The sequence below is a fragment of the Mauremys reevesii genome, linkage group 14 (assembly GCF_016161935.1).
Source record: "Mauremys reevesii isolate NIE-2019 linkage group 14, ASM1616193v1, whole genome shotgun sequence".
NCBI classification, from domain to species: Eukaryota; Metazoa; Chordata; order Testudines; family Geoemydidae; genus Mauremys; species Mauremys reevesii.
In genome coordinates this window covers 19,968,220-19,990,438 of record NC_052636.1, presented here as the reverse complement: position 1 = coordinate 19,990,438, position 22,219 = coordinate 19,968,220, and the positions used below count along the sequence as shown (strand labels likewise).

At 51.2% G+C, this 22,219-nt stretch overlaps 1 protein-coding gene and 1 non-coding gene across 2 annotated transcripts in view; both read right to left on the bottom strand.

Annotated features, from left to right (window-relative positions):
* Positions 1 to 15,308, bottom strand: part of LOC120381554 (zinc finger protein 3-like) — a gene marked incomplete at its 3' end in the record, with an annotated part of 28,635 nt that extends 13,327 nt beyond the window's left edge. The window contains exons 1-2 of the mRNA XM_039499726.1: positions 15,291 to 15,308; positions 14,234 to 14,632 (exon numbers count right to left, since the gene is read on the bottom strand). Of these exons, the coding sequence (XP_039355660.1) occupies positions 14,234 to 14,632; positions 15,291 to 15,308 (417 nt within the window). The remainder of the gene's footprint in view (positions 1 to 14,233; positions 14,633 to 15,290) is intronic.
* Positions 8,712 to 8,784, bottom strand: TRNAV-AAC. The gene has a single exon. It is a non-coding gene; the product is annotated as a tRNA-Val (tRNA).
* Positions 15,309 to 22,219: the final 6,911 nt, after the last annotated feature.

Below are 22,219 nucleotides of genomic sequence, written 5' to 3'. Positions count from 1 at the left end.
TCAACTTGTGGAACTCCTTACCTGAGGACGTTGTGAAGGCTAGGACTATAACAATGTTTAAAAGGGGACTGGATAAATTCATGGTGGCTAAGTCCATAAATGGCTATTAGCCAGGATGGGTAAGAATGGTGTCCCTAGCCTCTGTTCGTCAGAGGATGGAGATAGATGGCAGGAGAGAGATCACTTGATCATTGCCTGTTAGGTTCACTCCCTCTGGGGCACCTGGCAATGGCTACTGTCGGTAGACAGATACTGGGCTAGATGGACCTTTGTTCTGACCCGGTATGGCCTTTCTTATGTTCTTATGTTCTTATGAGTTTACTCCAGGGTGAGGAAAGAAAGGAGCCACCAACTCCCCAAAAAATCTCAGTGCCCCAGAGAAAAGCTGCCCCTGTTATTGGAACTAATGATGTGCTGGAGATATGTTGGGAAAAGGGACTGTCTGAATTGCCAAGGCAGGAAACGAACAATCTACAGCAACATCATTAACCACAGACACACTCTAGCCATGCTCCAGCCAGTGGGGAAATGAGCAGGAATTCATAACGTCAACTATAAAAATGATACACATCTAGAAATAGCATCATTATAATCAGCCAATCAGAACCTCTCCATAGACCCCTTACGCTACAACCTTTCTACAATATTGGCTACAAATAGAACAGCAGTTGCAACGGTGATCTATACAGTTACAGATTATGTCAATAATGTCACAGGAGGTGACACGGCATCAGTGAGACTGATACTGGAATAGCCTCCAGTTTTGGTGTCCTCCTTTGAAAAAGATGTTGTGAAATTGGAGCTGGGGCAGCAAAGAGCCACCAAATGTTCTGAGGACTGGAGAAAAATGCCTTCTAGTGAGCTATTGAAAGAGCTCAACCTGTTTAGCTTATCAAAAGAAGATTGAAAGGTGACTTCATTAAAGTGTTGAAGTGCCTTAATGGAGAGAAAAGATTGGGTATTAAAGGGCTCTTGAATCGAGCAGAGAAAGGCCTAACAAGACCCAATGGCTGGAAGGTGAAAAGAGACAAATTCATATTACAACTAAGGCACAAATATTCAACAGTCAGGATGATTCACCACAGGAACAAGCTACCAAGGAAAGTGGTGGATTCTCCATCTCCTGATGTCATTTTATGAAGACTAGATCCCTTTCTGGAATGTGTTTTCCCCCAAAAGTAGCTCTTGTGTCATACAGGAGGCCTGTGATATGCAGGGGGTCAGATTAGATGCTCTAATGGTCTCTTCTGGCCATAAAGTCAACTAATTTCTGAAAAACTGAGTGTAGCATTGGGAGCAGCGTCTGATGTTTCCCTGTCTAGCCGGCTTGCTGCCTAGAACGAACGCTCCTTGAGTGGGGTGATCCACAGGGAGTAGCTCAAACCTGCAAAGTGCCTGGCCAGGGCAGGACATTAGCCCAGCAAGGGAGGGTGTGGCAGTGACATCACAAAGGCCTTTGCAGGACCTCAGACTATTGGTCCAAGGTGGTGGGAGGTAGTGACCTCACAGAGAGATGCTGACATCAGCCAGGCAGGACAGGGCGAGGGGCCAGGGAAACCTCAGAGACCCCTGTGGCTTTGCTCCAGAAAGTCTCCTTCTCCAGGTCTCTCTGAGGACTGAGGGTGTATTCGGGTTCACGGACGTGAGCGCCAGGAGGAACCTCTTTCGAGTTTTCTCCTTCCCTTTTAGTGATTTTACTAGAAAACAGCCGTTTTCCCTGTTTAGAAGGTAAGAGCCTCCTCGAGGTCTGAAACCTGTTCAGTCTGATCCATCTGGTGACAGGTCACTTCCCTTCTCTATACCTCAGGCTCCTCCCCATCTGCCCAATGGGAACAGGGACAGTTCTCGAACTCTGGGCAGTTGTGAGCCTGAGTGAGATAAGGGGCGATAAAGCCCTCTGTGAAGGAGAAAGGAGAGTTTCACGGTGTTTAGCCCCAAGGAATTCTAAAGTTTGCTAAAATGTCTAGTCTGTGGAAACAAGAAATGGTCGGGGCCAAACTTTTTAACCACTGCCTTTTCTAAAGCCCATTCAGGGATGTGAGTCTCTGTCTTTTCGGTACCTGGGGTTCTTTGCCAGCAGGAGAGAAGAGGTTCCTGGCTCCATTTTTGTGGCCTTAACAAACCAGGTGTTGTGCCCCAGTTCTCGTCTGAGATCCCTGAAAAAGAACATCTTCCCATCCATGAACAAGACAGGATCTATCTTTCAAAGGGGAACAAAGAGACCCCTGGGCCTTACAGACTAGCTAGCCTCACTTCCATAGCTGGAGAGATACTGGAATATATTCTTAAACACTCAGTTTGTCAGCAGCACCTACAGGATAATTTGGTTCTTAGCACGAGGGATCATGGATTTGTCAAGAACAAATCATTCCAAACCAATCCTCTTTCCTTCTTTGGCAGGGTCACAGGCCTAGTGGAGGTGGGTAAACAGTATGAATGATGATTTGGAAAATGGAGTGGAGAGTATCGTTCTAAAATGTGCAGCTGACACCAAGCACTTTGGAGCACAGGATTGGAATTCAAAATGCCCTTAACGAATTGGAGACTTGGTCTTCTTGAGCCAAACCCCATGGCTGGGCCCCTCTCTCTAGATTGGGCTGAAGTGAAACCCCAGAGCCAGACACTCCTCCTGGGCAGCGCGCTCCGACCTTGAATGGTCAGATGCTGCTTAGCGCTGTCAGAGCAGCTTTGGCTGGGGGATTCTCCCAGCACTTTCCACTAGCGGGAAGGTACGAAATCCCCATTTGCCTGCTGGGGACGGAGCCCTAGAGGGGGGAGCAACTTGCCCAGAGTCCCCCAGGAAAAGGAAAACAACCAGCAGTGGAACCAATAGGAAACCCAGCAATGGAACTCAGGAGTCCTGTGGGTGTGCTAGGGTGACCAGCTGTCCCAATTTTATAGGGCCAGTCCCAATTTTGGGGTCTTTTCTTATCTAGGATCCTATTACCCCCACTCCCTGTCCTGATTTTACACACTTGCTGTCTGGTCACCCTAGGGTGTGCGCATGTGGGGTCCCAGCTGCCCTTGCCCCCTCATTGAAGCAGGTGTGCAGGGTTACTGCCCTGGGAACTGCAGGGCACCAGTGGCCATGGGGCTGGCTGGAGGCAGGGCAGGGGCTGATTGGAGGTAGGGTCTGGCTGCAGGCAGGGCAAGGGTGCGGGGCTGGCTGGAGACAGGGGTGTGTGGGGCAGGCTGGCTGGCTTCAGGCAGGGACGCAGGGGTGCATCAGGGGTTGGTAGGGCTGGAGACAGGGGTGTGGGGCAGGCTGGCTGGCTTCAGGCAGGGACGCAGGTGCATCAGGGGTTGGTAGGGCTGAGACAGGGGTGTGGGGCAGGCTGGCTGGCTTCAGGCAGGGGTGTGGCAGGAGTTGGCTGGAGACAGAGCAGGGTGTCCACGGCTGGGGGTGTGTGGGGGCTGGCTGGCTTTGGGTGGGGCCACAGGGGGTGCAGCAGGAGTTAACTGGAGACAGGGCAGGGGGTGTGGCAGGGGCTGGCTGTGGGCAGGGGGTGGGGGGCGGGCTGCGGGCAGGGCAGGGGTGTGGGGCTGGCTGCAGGCAGGGCAGGAGGACGCAGCTGGTGGGGCAGGGCAGAGGGTGCGGGGCGGGCTGCTGACTGGGGCGGGCTGTGGGCTGGGCTGGGGGTGCGGGGCTGGCTGCAGAGAGGCTGGCAGCTGGCAGGGCATGGGGTGGGGCTGGCTGCAGACAGGGGCTGGCTGCAGGCAGGGCATGGGGTGCGGGGCTGGCTGGAGGCAGGGGCTGCCTGCAGGCAGGGCATGGGGTGCAGGGCTCACTGAAAATGTCCTGAGCGGTATTTTAAGGTGAAGATAACAGCATGGTTACCAGTTGACTGGCACATCCTGGGTTAAAGAAAGGAAGGGACCTGGAGTTAATAGTCTGAAGTATTTGTGTTACCAGCCCTGTCACTGTCTGACCCCCCTTCAGTGCGGAGCAGGTGTGTACGTTGCTGTGTGGAACGCACAGACTCCTGCAGAGCAGGGGCAGCTGTTTCCATGGCAGAGAGCCTGGCACTTAGGAGACTTTCTTGACTTGCTGTTTTGAAGCAATTCAGTAAAATTTCCAAAATTTCAGCCCCATTGGTGCAAAAACGCTATTTTAGGATGTAAACAGGAGGCTTCCAGCGCTAGGACACCTGACCAGAGAGCTCAGTAACAGCTGCTGACTCTGAGGGTCCTGGGCTAAATCCACTTGCAGGTGGAGGCGTTTCGATTTATTTGATCGATAATGAGGAAGGCGAAGATTTAATCACGGGTATTTTTAGTAAATGTCATGGACAGATCACGGGCAAAACCCAAAAGCTCATTGCCCGTGACCCGCCATGACTTATACCATAAATACCCTCATTGACTCGTGGGGAGGGAGGCCCAGGGGGTCCGTGGCACCAGCTGTGGGCACTGGGAGTCCAGGGGGCCCGTGGCACCATGTACGGGGGGAGAAGCCCAGGGGACCCACGGCCACTCCAGATGCTGCCAGGTGAGGGGAGCCCCAGAGGCCAGCCCTGCTCTGGCCACCTCGGGACAGGTGCCAGGAGCCACTGAGCTGTGGCTGCTCCTGCCACCCTTGGAACCACTGCCTGCTGCCCCAGGCCAGCTGCTGGGGCAGCCACGGAGTCAGCTGCAGTGGCCACTGCAGAAGTCACAGATTCTATGACTTGTGCAGCCTCCGTGACACAGAGGGATCCCTAATAAAGAGACAAACCCCTCCCTGCTGTGACTGCAGTTCCTGGAAGGAAAGAGAAAGAAGGAAAGAGAGAGATTCCCTGTCACCTCTCTCCCCTGCTCCCTCCCCCTTGTATTTTGTAACCCCATCTCATCGTGTTCCCTGTGCTGGTGCCATGGGGGTGACACTAGAGTTCTGGGGATCTGGGGGGAGGGGAAGGGGGCTCTTCACTTCTCAGCATTTCACACAAATTTGTCTTTGGGCTGAAATTCTCCTGTGAGGCCTCTCAGTCAGAGCTGTACCCCACCCTGTTTGCGTGGGGGGAAGAGGGGAGATGTAAATTGCAGAGCAGGCAGAGAAGTCGCCCATAAAGGGTCATATTGATCCGGTGACTGGTTCTGATGGGGTCACACGTCCTCTGACACAGGCTCATGTGCAGAACATGGGAGCTCTGGCTTGTCCTAAATGCTGTAGACTGTGAGTTCCTAGAAAGGGCAGGGGAGAGGGAGCAAGAGGAGAAAGGCAGAGACATTGGAGATGAGGAATTGGGGAGAAGGAGGAGAGAACAGAGAGACAATAAATGATTGAAGCAGAACAGGTGTCCTAACTCCATCTTGCTCATCACAGGTGTTGAGAGAGACAGGTAGTTGCAGGTTTTCCAGTGTCAAGTCTGAACTTTGATTCTAACAATGTGCGTTGAAATATCAAGGGATCTCCACATACCTGATCTCTTCCCCACCTCCCTTTTTAGTATTAATTTTTATTTTGACATGTTTGGCTTAACCGTGATCTTCCCTTTCCCCACCTGTATTGCAATTTGGGAGTTATGTTTATTGTGCCTCCCTTTGTTCATGTCATTATAACTGTAACAGCAAAGGAATCTGCAGGAGCAAAACTGACACAAAACTTCATATCCCCATCATGCCGAACATCCTACAAACAGCTCACGAGCTGGAATCATAACACGCAAGGCCAGGGATGGGAGATGCAGGTTTCAAGGGTTCTGTCTTTCTCAGATGACACATTCCAGCCCCTTGTGTGCCTCCATCCTGTATGACCTGCTGGACTTTGACACATTTATTGTCTCATTCTATCGATAATGTGATTGTAACACAATGTGACTGAAATTAAGCCACTTCCAGATGAGGAAACAACAGAAGAGAAAAGCCATTATTGCAGTGGCTGGGAATCAAACCCAGATGAATTGCTTGGAAAACACCTACACACACCACTATACCACCAATGCATCTGGCAGGAGTAGCTTTCCTGCAGGCTCTGTGTGCTGGCAATGGGGTGACACATGACCACAGAGTTAGTGAGCAGGGTGGTTGGGCTGGAAGCTGCCTGACAGCTGGGAGCAGAGTTACCATCCCAGAGTGATTGAAAGGGGGCAAAGGTGAAAACAGATCTCACTGGGAACTGGCCCCACACCTGCCCCGCCCCAGGAGAGGGGAACTGAAGCTCAACTTCAATCACAGAAAAATCTTCCCGAGAAGGAAGGGGACAGCTTGTTTTAAAGACCAGGTTTGTGTTTGTTCCTGCTACATACGGAGGGGCTGGGTAGTGCTGATTCCAGCCCCCAGACTCTGGGAGGATAAGGAACAAATTCAGGCTGCCAGTGACCTGCAGGAGGGAGATGATCTTTTGACAGTGACGGACGCCTCGTCCTAAAGGCCTTTGTCTGCCCCCTTCCAGTGACTGTTTGGCACAGGAATGCAGCCCCCACTCCTGGGTTTCTCCTGGGGAAATAATGTTTCTGTGCAAAACACCAAAGCTTTTAACAGAAAGGAAGAAAAGGAAATGGCCACATGATGGGACTAGGACATAAGGAATGAAACACACATGGGCGGCGAGTTATATACCCACGTGGTGCCCGGGCACCAGCAATATTCAGAGCTCTGGGGCCCCGCTCCACCAAAGCTTGGGGCCGGGTCTCCCCTCTGGCCCCACCTGCCACCCCGTGCTTCCCCCGAGTATCCCCCGGACCCCCTTGCTGGCCCCATGCATGTCCCTGGGCCCCAGAGGGAGCAGAGGGTCCCTGCCTCTTCCATGCAGCTCCATGCTGCCTCCCTGCAGCAACTGCTGCCACAGGGTCCTAGTGCCCCCCCTTCCCAACTCACTGCCAGGGCAGACTGACTCTGAGCCTGCCCTTCCACCTCAGACCCTTCCCTTTTCCAGCAGGACCCTCCACCATCACAGCCCCCACCCTGCAGTCACCACTCCTGCCCCATGCTGGGCAAGGAGACAGCCCCATCCCCCACCCCCAGTGAGGCTACAGTCAGGGGCAACAGCAGGGGAGGAGGTGCATGCAGCACCCCCGGGCACCCATAATGGGGGAGGCGAGGGAGATTCCTGGACCTGAGAAGGGCCCTAGGAGCACCTGCAGTGACAGTGGTGGGAGTGAGTGTGCTGCTGGGTGGGGGGGGAATGAGGGGTTCCTCCCCCAGAGCTTGCTGCTGCCAGCAGGGAAAGGGCTGGGGGGAGTCCTCCTTTCTGGCCCTTGTCCCGGAGCAGCCTGCCTGCACCCCAAACTCATCCTCAGCCCTGCCCCACCCCAGAGCCCACACCCCCAGCCAGAGCTTTCACCCCCCCACCACATCCTCAACCCTCTGCCCGAGCCCTGAGCCCCTCCCACACCCTAAACCTCCCATCCCCAGTCCCAGCCAGAGCCTTCATTCCCCCGCCCACACCCCAACCCTCTGCCCCAGCCCTGAGCTCTTCCCACACCCCACACCTCCCATCCCCAGTCCCAGCCAGAGTCCTCATCCCCCCGCACACCCCAACCTTCTGCCCAAGCCCTGAGCCCCCTCCAACACCACAAACCCCTCATCTCCAGCCCCAGATAGAGCCCTCCCACACCCCTGCACCCCAACCCTCTGCCCTAGTCCTGAGCCCTCCCACACCCCAAACACCTTATCCCCATCTCAGACACAGCCCTCATCCCCCTGCACCCTAACCGTCTGCCCCAACCCTGAGCCCCCTCCTGCATCATGAACCCCTCATACCCAGCCCCACCACACAGCCATCACCCCACACCCCAACCCTCTGCTATAGCCCTGAGCCCCCTCCCACACCCCAAACCTCTCATCCCCAGCCACACCCCAAACTCCCTCCCAGAACCTTGGGCAGGTGGGGGGCGGAGTTTGGGCAGGTTCTGGGCACCACCAAAATTTCTACAAACCTACCGCCCATGGAAACACAAGATGCTTCTCCCATGTGCATTGACTTTTAACCTTGTTAGTGGTGGTGTTGTATCCATGTTGGTCCCAGGGGTCCTCTGGAGCGCCGGGCATTGGCCACTTTCGGGAGAGTGGGCTAGATGAACTGGTCTGACTCAGTGTGGCTGTTCTGGTTTTCACATTGGTTTTTCTAACTCAGTTCCCAATTCTCTTCTAGAAAGGCCTCCAGGCTGCCTGCCCAGCCCAGCAAAAGTGGCAAGGAGAAAGCCCACACTGCTGCTCTTTCAGGTACTTGAAGGCTGCTATGAACCCCCCTCACTCAGTCAGTCCTCAGTCTGTGGCAGTGCCTGGGATTCTTCCGTCCTAAGTGCAGGACTCTGCACTTCTCCTTGTTGAACCTCCTCAGATTTCTTTTGGCCCAATCCTCCAATTTGTCTAGGTCGCTCTGGACCCAAACCCTGTCCTCCAGCGCTTGGATTCTTTACAAGGCCCCTTCCCCTTTTAAGGACCTGCTTCTCATGGCCTGCGACTGGAGATGACTTGGCTGCATCTGGTGGGTCACACTCCACCTCAGCCAGTGTCCATGCTCTGGGTGTGTGAGTGCTGCCTAATGAGAGTCCCAGACACCTTGTCTACCTGGGAGATCTTCTGCTCTTCAACCAGCCCCTTCATCCCACGAGCATTGCAGGATGGAGCGGGAGGGGGAGGGGGAAAGCCACTTCACAGGCATTCAGAGAGGGAGAGGAGACAAAAGCAGGAGGGAGGGGAAGGATAACAGACCTTTTGAGCACAGAAATCACTGCTGCTCCTACAACAGCAGGAACAGGGCACTAGGAGTTGAGAAAAGGAAGCCATCATGTTTCTGCCTGGCTTCAAACCAGGGACCTTTTGCGTGTTAGGCAAACGTGATAACCACTACACTACAGAAACTCTATCACAGGACTCTGCCCCTCCCTTCATAAGAACATAAGATCCATCCAACCCCATATCCTATCTGCCAACAGTGGCCAATGCCAGGTGCCCCAGAGGGACTGAGCCTAACAGGTAATGATCAAGTGATCTCTCTCCTGCCATCCATCTCCATCCTCTGACAAACAGAGGCTAGGGACACCATTCCTTACCCATCCTGGCTAATAGCCATTAGTGGACTTAACCTCCATTAATTTATCTGCAAAAAGAACAAGGAGAACATGTGGCACCTTAGAGACTAACAAATGTATTTGAGCATAACTTTTGTGGGCTAAATCAGATGCATGCAGTTAAAAATACAGTAGGAAGATATATATACACACACAGAGAACGTGAAAAAAATGGGTGTTGCCATACACACTATAATGAGAGTGATCAGTTAACGTGAGCTGTTATCAGCAGGAGAAAAAAACCTGGTGTTGGGAGGGGAACAGGAGAAAGGACAAAGGAAGCAAGAGACGAAGAGAAAAGAGGGATCAGACAGTGGATGGAGCAAGAGGTGAAACAAAAAGGACAAACCCTAATGTCCCCAGTGATTCTAAGGGACAAAATCCCAGGTGTGCAATAAAATTCTGCCTCCTTAAGCTTGTGTTTTCCATGCCTAGAATTCAACTGTCACCAGATGGATCAGACTGAACAGGTTTCAAACCTCAAGGAGGCTCTTACCTTCTAAACAGGGACAGCTGTTTTCTAGTAAAATCACTGAAAGGGAAGGAGAAAACTCGAAAGAGGTTCCTCCTGGCGCTCACGTCCGTGAACCCGAATACTCTCTCAGTCCTCAGAGAGAGACCTGGAGAAGGAGACTTGCTGCAGCAAAGCCACAGGGGTCTCTGAGGTTTCCCTGGACCCTGCCCCGTCCTGCCTGGCTGATGTCAGCATCTCTCTGTGAGGTCACCACCTCCCCACCACCTTTGACCAATAGTCTGAGGTCCTGCCAAAGGCCTTTGTGATGTCACTGCCGCACCCCTCCCTTGCTGGGCCAATGTCCTGCCCCTGGCCAGGCACTTTGCAGGTTTGAGCTACTCCCTGGGGATCACCCCACTCAAGGAGCGTTCGTTCTAGGCAGCAAGCCGGCTAGACAGGGAAACATCAGACGCTGCTCCCAAAGCTACACTCGTTTTTTCAGAAATTACTCGACTTTACGGCCAGAAGAAACCATTAGAGCATCTAATCTGACCCCCTGCATATCACAGGCCTCCTGTATGACACAATAGCAGGTGAGGGTGGGGGCTGAGGAAGCGAGCGGGCAGCCAGTGGGGGGGGGCAGGTGAGCCGGTGGCTGGCCCCAGCTCACCTCCACTCCGCCTCCTCCCCTGAATGCCCCACCTCGCTTTCCCCCCTCCCCCTGCTAATCAGCTGTTCGCGCAGGAAGCCTTGGAGGGAAGAGAAGCCGTGTGGCGGCTTCGCACTCAGGCCCAGCAAGGTGGAGACGGAGACGAGGTGAGCTGGGGCAGGGGGGCCGCCCGCACCGCAGCAGGTAACCTGGGGGGGGCACTGGGGAACCGCTCCCCACCCCAGCTCACCTACCTCCCCTCTGCCTCCCTGGGCCTGTGCACTAAGCCGCCATTTGCTTCTCAGCCTTCCCGCGTGAACCATCAGGGGCACGGATTCCAGGGGCCGTCAGGGGACAGGGAGAAGGGGTGGTTGGATGGGGCAAGGGTCCCAGGGGGGCCATCAGGAATGAGAGGAGGGGTTGGATGGGGTGGCAGGGGGCAGTCAGGGGACAGGGAAGGAGGGTAGATGGGGTAGGGGTCCCGGAGGGGGTGTCAAGGAACATGGGGGGTTGGATGGGGCAGAAGTCCCAGGGGGCAGGGGTGGGCCACAACCCCCATGTGGGGTGAGGAGGGAACTGGTTGTTAAGATTTTGGCAGCTCATCACTGGCCAGGGGGGTGGGAGGCTGAGGAGGCGAGCAGTGGTGGGGTGAGTATGCGAGCCGGGAGGGGGAACGGAGGTGAGCGGGGGTCTGAGGAGGCAAGCGGGCGGGCATTGGCGGGGGGGCAGGTGAGCTGGCGGTGGGGGAGGAGAGGTGAGGAGGCGAGTGGGCGGGCAGGCTGGTGAGCCGTGGGGGGCTGAGGCGAGTGAGCCGGCAGCAGGGGAGGGGGGTTGAGGAGGTGAGCGGGGGGCGAGGGGGGCTGAGGAGGCAAGCGAGGAGTCAGTGGCTGACCTGTTCTACTGATCTGGTCTGGCTCCCAGCCCCTCTCCAAGGGTTGCAGCTGTCTGGAGGTGCTGCCTTCCTCAGTCCCACCTCATTCACTCCACAGGGCAACTGATTACCAAGGGGGAGATCTTATTCTATCTCTAACAAAAGACATTTTCCTTTTACCTTAATTCTACGACCTTCGGGGCCCCCTATAACATATTAGCAAGGTTCATTACCGCTGTTTTGGCAGGGCGGTGCTGGGGAAGGAGGGTTTGTTTCCACGGGGCAGGCGGCACTTTGGGGGGGATTGTTTCGGAGTGCCTTGGCAGTGCTGGGGGCGTTGTTTTTGCAGTTTGGGCAGTGATGGGGGAGTTGTGTTTCAGAGGGGCTGGGTGGTGCTGGGGGTGTTCAGTGGGGTTTCAGCCCTCAGCTGTTTTCTTTGGAGTAATATGGACCTTGCCGCTTTACGAGTTGTGCAGGCCTGACTAAACCACAGCCTCGGGACTCAGCATTCAAGTATCCTGCAGTCTGAGCTTCGCATCTGATACAGTCCCTCGTTGGCTACCATTGTTTGGCCAGCATGGAAGTGCTTCTTGTCCAACAAGGCAGCCAGATTGGGACCCGTAGGTGCGGAATGGCTCTGAAGGAATCAGCTGTTTCTCTCTGTGCTTCATGAGACTTTGGATCCAAATGGTAAAAGACAGTTGTGCCTAATTTAATCATGGCATTCTTCAGGAGTGTGACCAATGCCACTTAACTAGGGAGCAGGGTTCTAAAAATAGTTTACCTGGGCCACAGCTTCCATCTCGGGGGTGACAATCAACCACTAGTACCTGCAATTTCTACCTGAGCTCTTGTGAAATCTTTGACCTTCCTTGGAGTAATTTTATACTTCTCTGGCGTAGAATTCTTCACCAACCGCACAACAGATCAGTAGCGATAGTGAGGTATAACTCCCCCTACTATGCCTTTTTATTTCTTTAATCTGCTGGCACAGATTTAAATTAGGGACTAAATTCAGGTGCGGCTTAGAATTCCTGTAAGACAACAAATGTCAGGTCTCTCTTAAAAATAGGTATCTTTCTGCAGCTATATCACATTCAACATGGATTTCATTTTCTACACATTTGCAGCATCTCCCAGGGGTGAGCTGAAGAGAAAAGTCACTTCCATGTTTCCCATCTCTACCTAGATAGGGATTGTATTTCCCAAATAATAGGCAACATGCAGCTGATTAGGAAGGAGATCTCTTCAGGAGCGACCTCCTGCAGGGCCTGGGCCACAATGGCTTTGGGAGCCAAATGCCTGGGCACTTTGCTTAGTTATAAGTTATTTATGAGTGAATCCTCTTCCCAGCCCTTTAGAAAAAATATAGACCTAAGAAGCTGAACAAAAGGGAGATTGGGATGGTGATGAGGAATCAGGGTAAATCAGAGGGATTCCCTATGTTCTTCTGCTGATAGAGGAGAAATGACGTTTTCCCCTATCCCTGCCTTGTTCCTGCACTTTGTTATAGTTCAATATATTTTTAGTGAGAAAAATGGTAGTAAAATATCTGCTCCCCAGCACAACCTGAACCAACATCAGAGCAACTGGGAATGAAACAATTGGTTCCTAAAGGGGAACTCGATGACTAACAATTGCTGTGAAATGGGGGAACAGTATAACCGGGATGCTCAGGGTTTGTTTAGACCAGGGAAAGTGATGGAGTTTAGATCAGGGCACGAGGGAAGCTAATGCCAACCCCTGCACCCGGGCTGCATCTGCTCTACAACTGTAATTGTCTTTTTACACCAAGATGACTACTTGAGCAGCCAACGCCATGTACAGCCCTAGTGGATGGAAGGCTCAGGTAGTTTTTGCCTCAGTGTAGCTTGTTGGGTGTGACGATGCGGTCTTGGTGGGACCCAACTGAGAGTGCCAGTTCAGGACCAATTGCTTAAACAGGGCAGTTCTAGCCCTGGGCTGGGGTTTTTCCACCTGTAAGGCAAAGCAAACCAGCCAGCCAAAGAGGACTTTTGTTTCACACCACTGGCTAACACAAGTCACACAAGCAATTTCCTTAGACACTCCAGTCTCCCAGTATCCCCACCAGTGCCACTCGTCCTGGGGATGAATGGTTATGAAAACCAACACCCCAATAAAAGAAAACGGTTCTCTCGATCCCAAAGAATCAAGCCCCAGACCCAGGTCAATATACACATCAGATCTTACCCACAAATCATGTTGTTGCCAATCCTTTAGAATCTAAAATCTAAAGGTTTATTCATAAAAGGAAAAAGATAGAGCTGAGAGTTAGAATTGGTTAAATGGAATCAATTACATGCAGTAATGGCAAAGTTCTTAGTTCAGGCTTGTAGCAGTAATGAAGTAAACTGCAGGTTCAAATCAAGTCTCTGGAGGACATGCCCAGCTGGGATGGGTCAACAGTCCTTTGTGTAGAGCTTCCATTTGTAGCAAAGTCCCTCCAGAGGTATGAAGCAGGATTGAAGACCAGATGGAGATGAGGCATCAGCCTTGTATAGTCTCTTTTCCAGGTATAAGAACCTCTTTGTTCTTACTGCGGAAAATTACAGCAGAATGGAGTCTGGAGTCACATGGGCAAGTCCCTGCATACTTCGTTGAGTTACAAGGTGTATCTGCCGTCTCTCAATGGGTCAGTTGTGTAGCTGATGGTCCGTAATGGGCCATCAAGCAGGCTAGGCAGAGCTAACACCAACTTGTCTGGGGAGTCACCCAGAAGCAGAGCACAAGTTTGAAATACAGACAGGATAGAGCCAATATTCATAACTTCAAGTAAAAATGACATGTATACAGACAGTATAATCATAACCAGCAACCCATAACCTGGTCTTAGACACCTTATATGACCCCTTTACATAAGATTTGGTGCCACTACAGGACCTTGGTTACAACCATGTTCTATATGGTCCCAGATTATATCAATAACGTCACCTGGAGCTGATGAACATTCCTGGCTGGAGGGACACACACTCCTTCAATTCAAAGGGAAAGGAGTTGATAGAGAAGATCACAGGACTGACCCCAAAGAAGGGTGAGTTACACAAGGCAGAAGCAGGAAACTCATCTGGGGGAGCCGAGACACCACGGTGAAGATGGTGCAAAGATCACTATGACAGAATTAACAAATGTGATTAAAAAAAAATCTTTGGTCAGTCCTAGTCAAGGCGTTCGTGGATTTTCAGATGTCTAATAAGGACTGAGCTGTAACCGAAGCTTTTACCGCACTCAGAGCATGTGTAAGGCACCTCGCCTGTGTGGATTCTCCGATGTCTATTCAGGGCAGAGCTCTGACTGAAGCTTTTCCCGCACTCAGAGCACGTGTAGGGCGTCTCCCCTGTGTGGATTCTCCTATGTCTGATAAGGTGTGAGCTCTGCTTGAAGCGTTTCCTGCACTCAGAGCATTCATAAGGTTTCTCACCAGTGTGGATTCTCTGATGTGCGACAAGGTTTGAGCTCCGATGGAAGCGTTTCCCGCACTCAGAGCAGGAGTAGGGTTTCTCTCCTGTGTGGATTCTACCATGTGCGAGAAGGGTTGAGCTCAGATGGAAGTTTTTCCCACAGTCAGAGCATGTGTAGGGCGTTTCTCCTGTATGGATTTTCTGATGTCTAATAAGGTTTGAGCGCAGATTGAAGCTTTTCTCGCACTCAGAGCATGTGTACGGTTTCTCTCCAGTGTGGATTCTCTGATGTGTGATAAGGATTGAGCTTCGATTGAAGCTTTTCCCACACTCATGGCACATGTAGCGTGTCTCTTCCAAGTTGATTCTCTCACGTGTAATAAGGTCTGAGTGGCTACTGAAGTTCTCCTCTGGCCTGTGCAGAGTCTCACAGGCTTTTGCTTTTTCTGGGAGTGCACAACTCCTGGAATCGTTCCCTTTGGATCTTCCTGATAACATCCTAGGTGTTTCTACTTTCTCAGCATCTTCCTGCTGGGGTTTCTCCTCCTCATTCTCACTCACCTTCCCATCACCTGATGGGAGACAGAGAGAATCCAGACACAGGTCACTCTCTGCACCTGAGAGAAAGGAAATATCAGTGAGAGGAATGGAAAAAGGGAGGAACAAACCAAAATATGTGCAGGAGAGATCAAACCTTCAGGAGCTGATTTTCCCCAAACCCTTCCACTGAGGAGAGAGGAAGGGATCAGTTTTGGTCTGCATCTCATGAGAACACTCAGGGGAAAGTGAGATCGGGGAGGGACCTGCTGCCAGTTGTCAGTCAGAATAGGAGGGAAGCCATGAGTGACATCTGCCATAATGATTCCACATCTGCAGGGAACAATCTTGAACTTGGAGAGCTCACAAGGTCTTTGTACGGCATCCCAAATGATTCCTGCATTCACAGACAGTTTTTGAGTTGGTTTAACCAATTCCTCACCTGTGCAGGCAGCTCTTGGAAGCACTTCTTTCTCAGAGCCCTGGGGGTCTGGGACCCACGGCTCTTCCCCTCGTTCCAGCTGCGAGATCACATCAGGTTTGGAAACTGGAAACCCTACTGCAGGCAAAGAAAACAAGGGACATCAGTGGAATTTGTGGGATACTTGTCACAAGGAATAGTCCATGGTTTTAACCCCAGCTCATTTTTAAGCAGTAACATCCCAAGGCCTGCTTCCTTGACTCCAAGTGGCAGGAGCGTTATTATGATTATTAGAAATTGGCGAGTGAAATTGCAAGCCTGTTAGCTTATAATTTTTAACGAATCTCTAAACTCGGGGTTGTACTGTTTGACTGGAGATTAGCTAATATAGTTCCTATTTTCAAGAAGGGGAAAAAGTGACCCGGGTAACTACAGGCCTGTTAGTTTAACATCTGTAGTATGTAAAGTCATGGAAAAAATATTAAAGGAGAGAGTAGTTACAGACCTAGAGGTCAATGACAATTGGGACAAATTACAACATGGTTTTACGAAAGGTAGATCGTGCCAAACCAACCTGATCTCCTTCTTTGAGAAAGGAACAGATTTTTTAGACAAGGGAAATGCGGTGGATCTAATATATCTTGATGTCAGTAAGGCGTTTGATACGGTACCGCATGAGGAATTACTGGTTAAATTGGAAAAGATGGGGATCGAAATGAAAATCCAGAGGTGGATAAGGAACTGGTTAAAGGGGAGACTGCAGCAGGTCGTATTGAAAGGTGATCTGTCGGGTTGGAGGGAGGTTACCAGTGGAGTTCCTCAAGGTTAGGTTTTGGGTCCGATCTTATTCAATCTATTTATCACTGACCTCGGAACCAAAAGTAGGAGTGAGCTGATAAAGTTTGCGGATGACACGAAGTTGGGAGGTATTGCCAATTCGGAGAAGGATCGGGATATCCTCCAGGGAGATTTGGATGACCTTGTAAATTGGAGTATTAGTAATAGGATGAAATTCAATAATGAGAAGTGTAAGGTTATGCATTTAGGGATGACTAACAGGAATTTTAGTTATAAGCTGGGGACGCACCAGTTGGAAGTAACGGAAGAGGAGAAGGACCTCGGAGTCCTGGTTGATCGCAGGAGGACTATGAGTAGGCAATGTGATGTGGTTGTTAAAAGCTAATGCGGTCTTGGGATGCATTAGGCGAGGTATTTCTAGTAGAGAGAAGGAGGTGCTAGTCCTGTTATACAAGGCATTGGTGAGACCTCATTTGGAGTACTGTGTGCAGTTTTGGTCTCCCATGTTTAAGAAGGATGAATTCAAACTGGAACGGGTACAAAGAAGGGCCACTAGAATGATCCGAGGAATGGAAAGCCTGTCGTATGAAAGGAGACTTGAGGAGCTCGGTTTGTTTTCCTTAACCAAAAGAAGGTTGAGAGGAGATATGATTGCTCTCTTTAAATATATCAGAGGGATAAATACCAGGGAGGGAGAGGAATTATTTCAGCTCAGTACTAATGTGGACACGAGAACAAATGGATATAAATTGGCAGTCGGGAAGTTTAGGCTTGCAATTAGACGAAGGTTTCTAACCATCAGGAGTGAAATTCTGGAACAGCCTACCGAGGGAAACAGTGGGGCGAAGGACCTCTCTGGCTTTAAGATTGCTTGATAAGTTTATGGAGGGAATGGTTTGATAGGATAACGTGATTTAGTCAATAGGTCAATAACGTGCCACCACTGGTAATTAGTACCGAGGGTCAATGTTGGGATATTGAAAGTCTTTTCCTAAGTGTCTGGCTGAGAGTCTTGCCCGCATGCTCGGGGTTCAGCTGATCGCCATATTTGGGGTCGGAAGGAATTTTCTCCAGGATAGATTGGCAGTGGCCCTGGAGGTTTTTCGCCTTCCTCCGCAGCATGGGGCAGGGGTCGCTTGCTGGAGGATTATCTGCTACTTGAAGTCTTTAAATCAGGATTGGGGGACTTCAACAGCTGAGTCAAGGGAGAGAATTATTTCAGGAGTGGGTGGGTCAGCTTTTGTGGCCTGCATCTTGCGGGAGGTCAGACTAGATGATCATAATGGTCCCTTCTGATCTTAAGTTCTATGATTCTAAATAATATGAATTACCTTAGTGCCTAAGGACCCACTAACAGTGGGTCTCCATTGTGCTAGGAGAAGTACAAACCCAGAATAGTAGCTGGGCCATGCCCTGAAGAATTTACAATCTGAATACACAAGACAGACACAGAATGGGGGAAGGGATAGACCCCACTGTTAGAACAGAGATATTCAGGCCTGCCTGTAAAGTCTATAGTTTAAGAACTTAGGTGTATTTTTATAACTTAGCTAGTTACAGGGGTATAAAACAAAGAATCAAAATCTCAGTCCACCTGTGTCTGGGCCTTCTCTCACTAGGATAGTCTGAGGCCTTGTTCTTAGGCTAAGGAGTTTGGCTAAGCAGCAAGAGATGCCATAAGCTGGGAAGCAAAGGGTCACATCCTCACATCCCAAACCAGTCACACTGAAATAAGGTGCTATTGGGCTGTTAGGAAGTCAATCCTGTCCCGATAGTGCCATCTCCACCAGATAAAGAAACAGATCTTAAGACGGTTAAAGAAAACTTAGTTTGACAGCATCCGGTCTGGCAAGAAATCCCTTATCAATGGTTGTGGTTGTGAAAGCCACATTTCTGTATTGTTCTATCTTTATGGCCACCATTTTTCTACTGTTAATCTGTCTGGCTCTCTAATTGTTTCTGTCTGCTGTATAATTAATTTTGCTAGTTGTAAGTTAATTAGGGTGGTGGGATATAATTGGTTAGAGAATTATGTTACAATATGTTAGAATTGGTTCGTTAAATTTCAGTAAAATGATTGGTTAAGGTATAGCTGAGAATATTACTATATAAACAGGGTCCAACAGGAGGGGGAAGGGAAATTGGAATCATGTTTGTTAAGGTGTGGGGGGGAAACGGGAACACAGGCAAGGCTCAGCTGCATCAGAGCTGGGAAGGGGGACACGGGATAAACACTCTGCGGCATCAGAGCTGGGAAGGGAACACTGGGGAACAGACTGTATCCATATATCGAGATAAGCCCAACTGGTGTGAAGGGCTTCGGAATATGCTTCCTTGGAAACTAACCCCAATAAACATGGCATTGTCTGCGCTTCAGACTTCTGGTCTGTTGCTGCTTCCTGTCTGCATGACAAGAGCCAGGGAAGTGGGAGGGTGAAGGGAAAACCTCTAACAAAACTGACATGACCTGATAACCAAGAGGTGAGCCTTAGAGGAAGGTTTTAATACACTTTGGAACTGATCAGGGATTTCCATGAGGACTGATGAGGGGCTGATGGTAAATACACATTTAGATTCTTTTCTTGTTTTATATCTTTTCCCCAGAAGGCTTAACCTCTGGCACTGTCATGGATCCATAGGATCTCTGCAATGCCCTGGCTTTTAAACAGTCCTTGGGAGCTGCCCCTTGAGTGCACTAGACCCCCAAGGGCTCCCACTCTTCCACAAGGACAGGCCACTTAGCTTCAACACCTGAGACTGAGCCTCTGGCTTCAACACTCCTACTTCAACCTGTGAGCTCTGCCAGCAGGTCCAGCTGAACGACACTCCTGTTCAGTGACGGTTCCTCAGTCAATGCACAGAGCAAGTTTTTGCTGTGACACTGGGCAGACTTTTAAAACATAGCAGGGTTCATTAGTCAACTGAAAACACAGAACTGGAAAGTCCTTAGATTAGCACAGGGAAGTGAAGAAGACAATATAGTCCATACTGGCCAATGCCCTTGAGCCAGGCTGCTGTAGAAAACAGTTTGTTTTCCTTTCACTGTGCCTGTCCATTTGTCTTCACTCTGGTAGAGCTCCCTGCATCTGCGAGCCCAGTTCTTCCTGCTTCCAAAAACATAAGTATGACGCTTCACTGAGCCAAGCTGAGATACACAGGTGACAATTATTCCCCTGTCTTTGTCAGGTATTCCACTGATGTAGGTTGGTCCCAGCCTCTCCTTAATGGCCCATTCATATCACCCCATGACAGCTACGTGACAAAACACCTCATATCTCCTGCTTTTTATAATCACAGCAATACCAATCACAGAGGAAAACTGAGGTGTGTATTGGCATCATACAAGTATCACCAAAACTCCCACCTCTATCACACACACACTGCTCACAGCCCCTGGAGAGAAAGCAGCACAGGAACTGGACGTTAGTCCAGTGAACACAGTGGAGGACAAGCTGCAATCCTCAAACCCTAGTGAAAAAAGAGAGGCATGTGAGTTCCTATCCAAGTGCGTGCCCGGGATGGCAAGCCACGGGGGCCACCCTGGAGGTCCCTGTGAGAGCGGCAGTCAGGCAGCCTTCGTCGGCTTGCCTGCAGGAGGTCCGCCGATCCCATGGATTCGGTGGCAATTTGGCAATGGATACATTATGTGTATTGATCCTTGTCTATGATTTCAGTTATAACTGTCTCCATTCAATCAAGTTTCTGTGTGTTTCACCAAATTTCATCTTCTCAATTAACTTTGCGTAGCCATGTACAAAGGTGAGCTGTGCCCCCAATACGTCATCTTGTAGGTGTAAAAATTGTACAGGCTACACCACCAGCCTGTGACGTCATCAACAAAGTGCCCATTTGTGCCTGGGTAGGGGCCCTGCTCTGGGAGGGAGGATGCAGCAAGGCTCAGGGTCGGTGGCCGGGGTCGCTGTGCATAGGAGATGGGGAGGTTATGTGAGGAGGGGGGTAATGAGTGGGAGAGGGAGGTCAAGAGTTAAAATAATAATATTTGGGGAAACATGTATATAAGTGAAACAGAACAGAAAGAACTGGAGTGAAGGCTCTAAAACAGGGGTCGGCAGCCTACGGCACGCGTGGCAAACATGGCACGCGAGCCGATTTTGAGTGGCACGCAGCTGCCTGCCGCGGACCCGGCCCCAGCCCCACTCAGCTCCCCACCCACGCCTCCCCTGCGGGGCAGGAGGCAGAAGCTTGTCCTGCGGCAGCCAAGCTTCCTCCCCGCTTCTTCCCAGCAGGATGCTTTCCTGCCCGCCCCTTCTCCGTCCCTGAGCCAATCAGCTGACGGCCCTGTGAGGGGAGGGGAAGAGCGGCAGCGTCCACACAGCCCGTGCAGGACGCCGAGAGGTGGGGACGGAGCCTGGGGAAGGGGGTGGAACAGGGCACCTCCCTTCCAGCCCCTGCCGTGAACCGCTCAGGCTGGGAGCACCCCACGAGCCGAGCACCCCAGCCTCTGCCCTGACCCCACACTCACTCAGCCTTCTGCCCTGCACCCCATACCCCAGCCTCTGCCCTGATCCCCACACACTCAGCCTTCTGCCCTGCACCCCATACCCCAGCCCTCTGCCCTGACCCCACTCAGCATTGTGCCCTGCACCCCATCCTCTGCCCTGATCCCCACTCAGCATTGTGCCCTGCACCCCCACACCCCAGCCCTCTGCCCTGACCCTTGAACCCCCCCACACCCAGCCTTCTGCCCTGAACCCTCCAGCCCCCTGCCCTGAACCCCCGCACCCCAACACATACCCAGCTTTCTGCCCTGCATCCCCACAGTCCCATCCCTCTGCCCTGAACCCACCAACACCCCCAGCCCTCTGCCCTGCATCCCCACACCCCCAGCCCTCTGCCCTGACCCTTGAACCGCCCCCCACCCCAGCCTTCTACCCTGAACCCCCTCCCCCAGCCTTCTACCCTGACCCCTTAACCTCCCCCAGGTCTGGGGTGCCGGGGTCCCGGCCGCAGGCTCTGCTCAGCCCACAGCCGGCCTAGGAGAACAGAACCCCAGGCTGGCAGCGAGCTGAGCAGGCTGGCGGCGTAAGAGCAGCATTTTAATTTAATTTTAAATGACGCTTCTTAAACATTTTGAAAACCTTGTTTGCTTTACATACAATAGTTTAGTTATAGACTTATAGAAAGAGACCTTCTAAAATGTTTAAATGTGTGACCGGCACGCGAAACCTTCAATTAGAGTGAATAAATGAAGACTCGGCACAGCACTTCTGAAAGGTTGCCGACCCCTGCTCTAAAACAACAAGGTTTGGGTAGGGATTCGGGGTTAAAGGTCTGGGATCCCCACAGCTCTAGATCCCCAAACCTCTCCTCCCTCCCACTGACACACCCAGCCCACTTCCTGGGTGCCCTGGCTCCATACTCCCCTCCCCTTCTTCCCATTACTCGCAGCCAGCACCACCTCCTGGTGCCTTGAGAGCATCTTCTGTTCCCGCCTCGTCTCTCACAACCTCATCCCCCCGTCCTCCATCTTACCTCTAATCCTGCACACACCCTCCCGATGTCCAGGCACCCCAGAATTATCTACTCCCCCCCACCCCTTCTCCTCGTCTCACATGGCTCTGTTCTCCTTTCACCTTTGGGCTCCTGAATGACAATGTTATACTCTCTTCTATCAAAAGAGGAGCTCATCTGACTGTCACACAAGCCATGCATCGGTCACACACCTATTTACTCAATTTAGAATTCTACAGGAGGCGTATTTTCCTCTTAAAATGAGGAAAAGGCATGAAAGTTATAGTTATTAATGTAGCCAATAAGGATACATTAAATGCAATTTCAAAATGACATGACAAATGTCTAAAAATTATTCTAGTGGGTGGGAGATAAGGCAAAAAAGTGGGGGCAAGGAAACTTGTCAAAACTTGTATGAATAAAGGTATAAAGTTATTACTACTCAGGTTCTTTAGAGAGACCCCACAGCTTGTACTGACCAAGGTAACAGGACTCCTTACCCAGCGAGGTCACTGTCTCATAGTTCTCCTGCATGACATCCCTGTAGAGGGCTCTCTGAGTGGGGTCCAGCAGAGCCCCCTCTCCCCTGGTGAAATACACAGCCA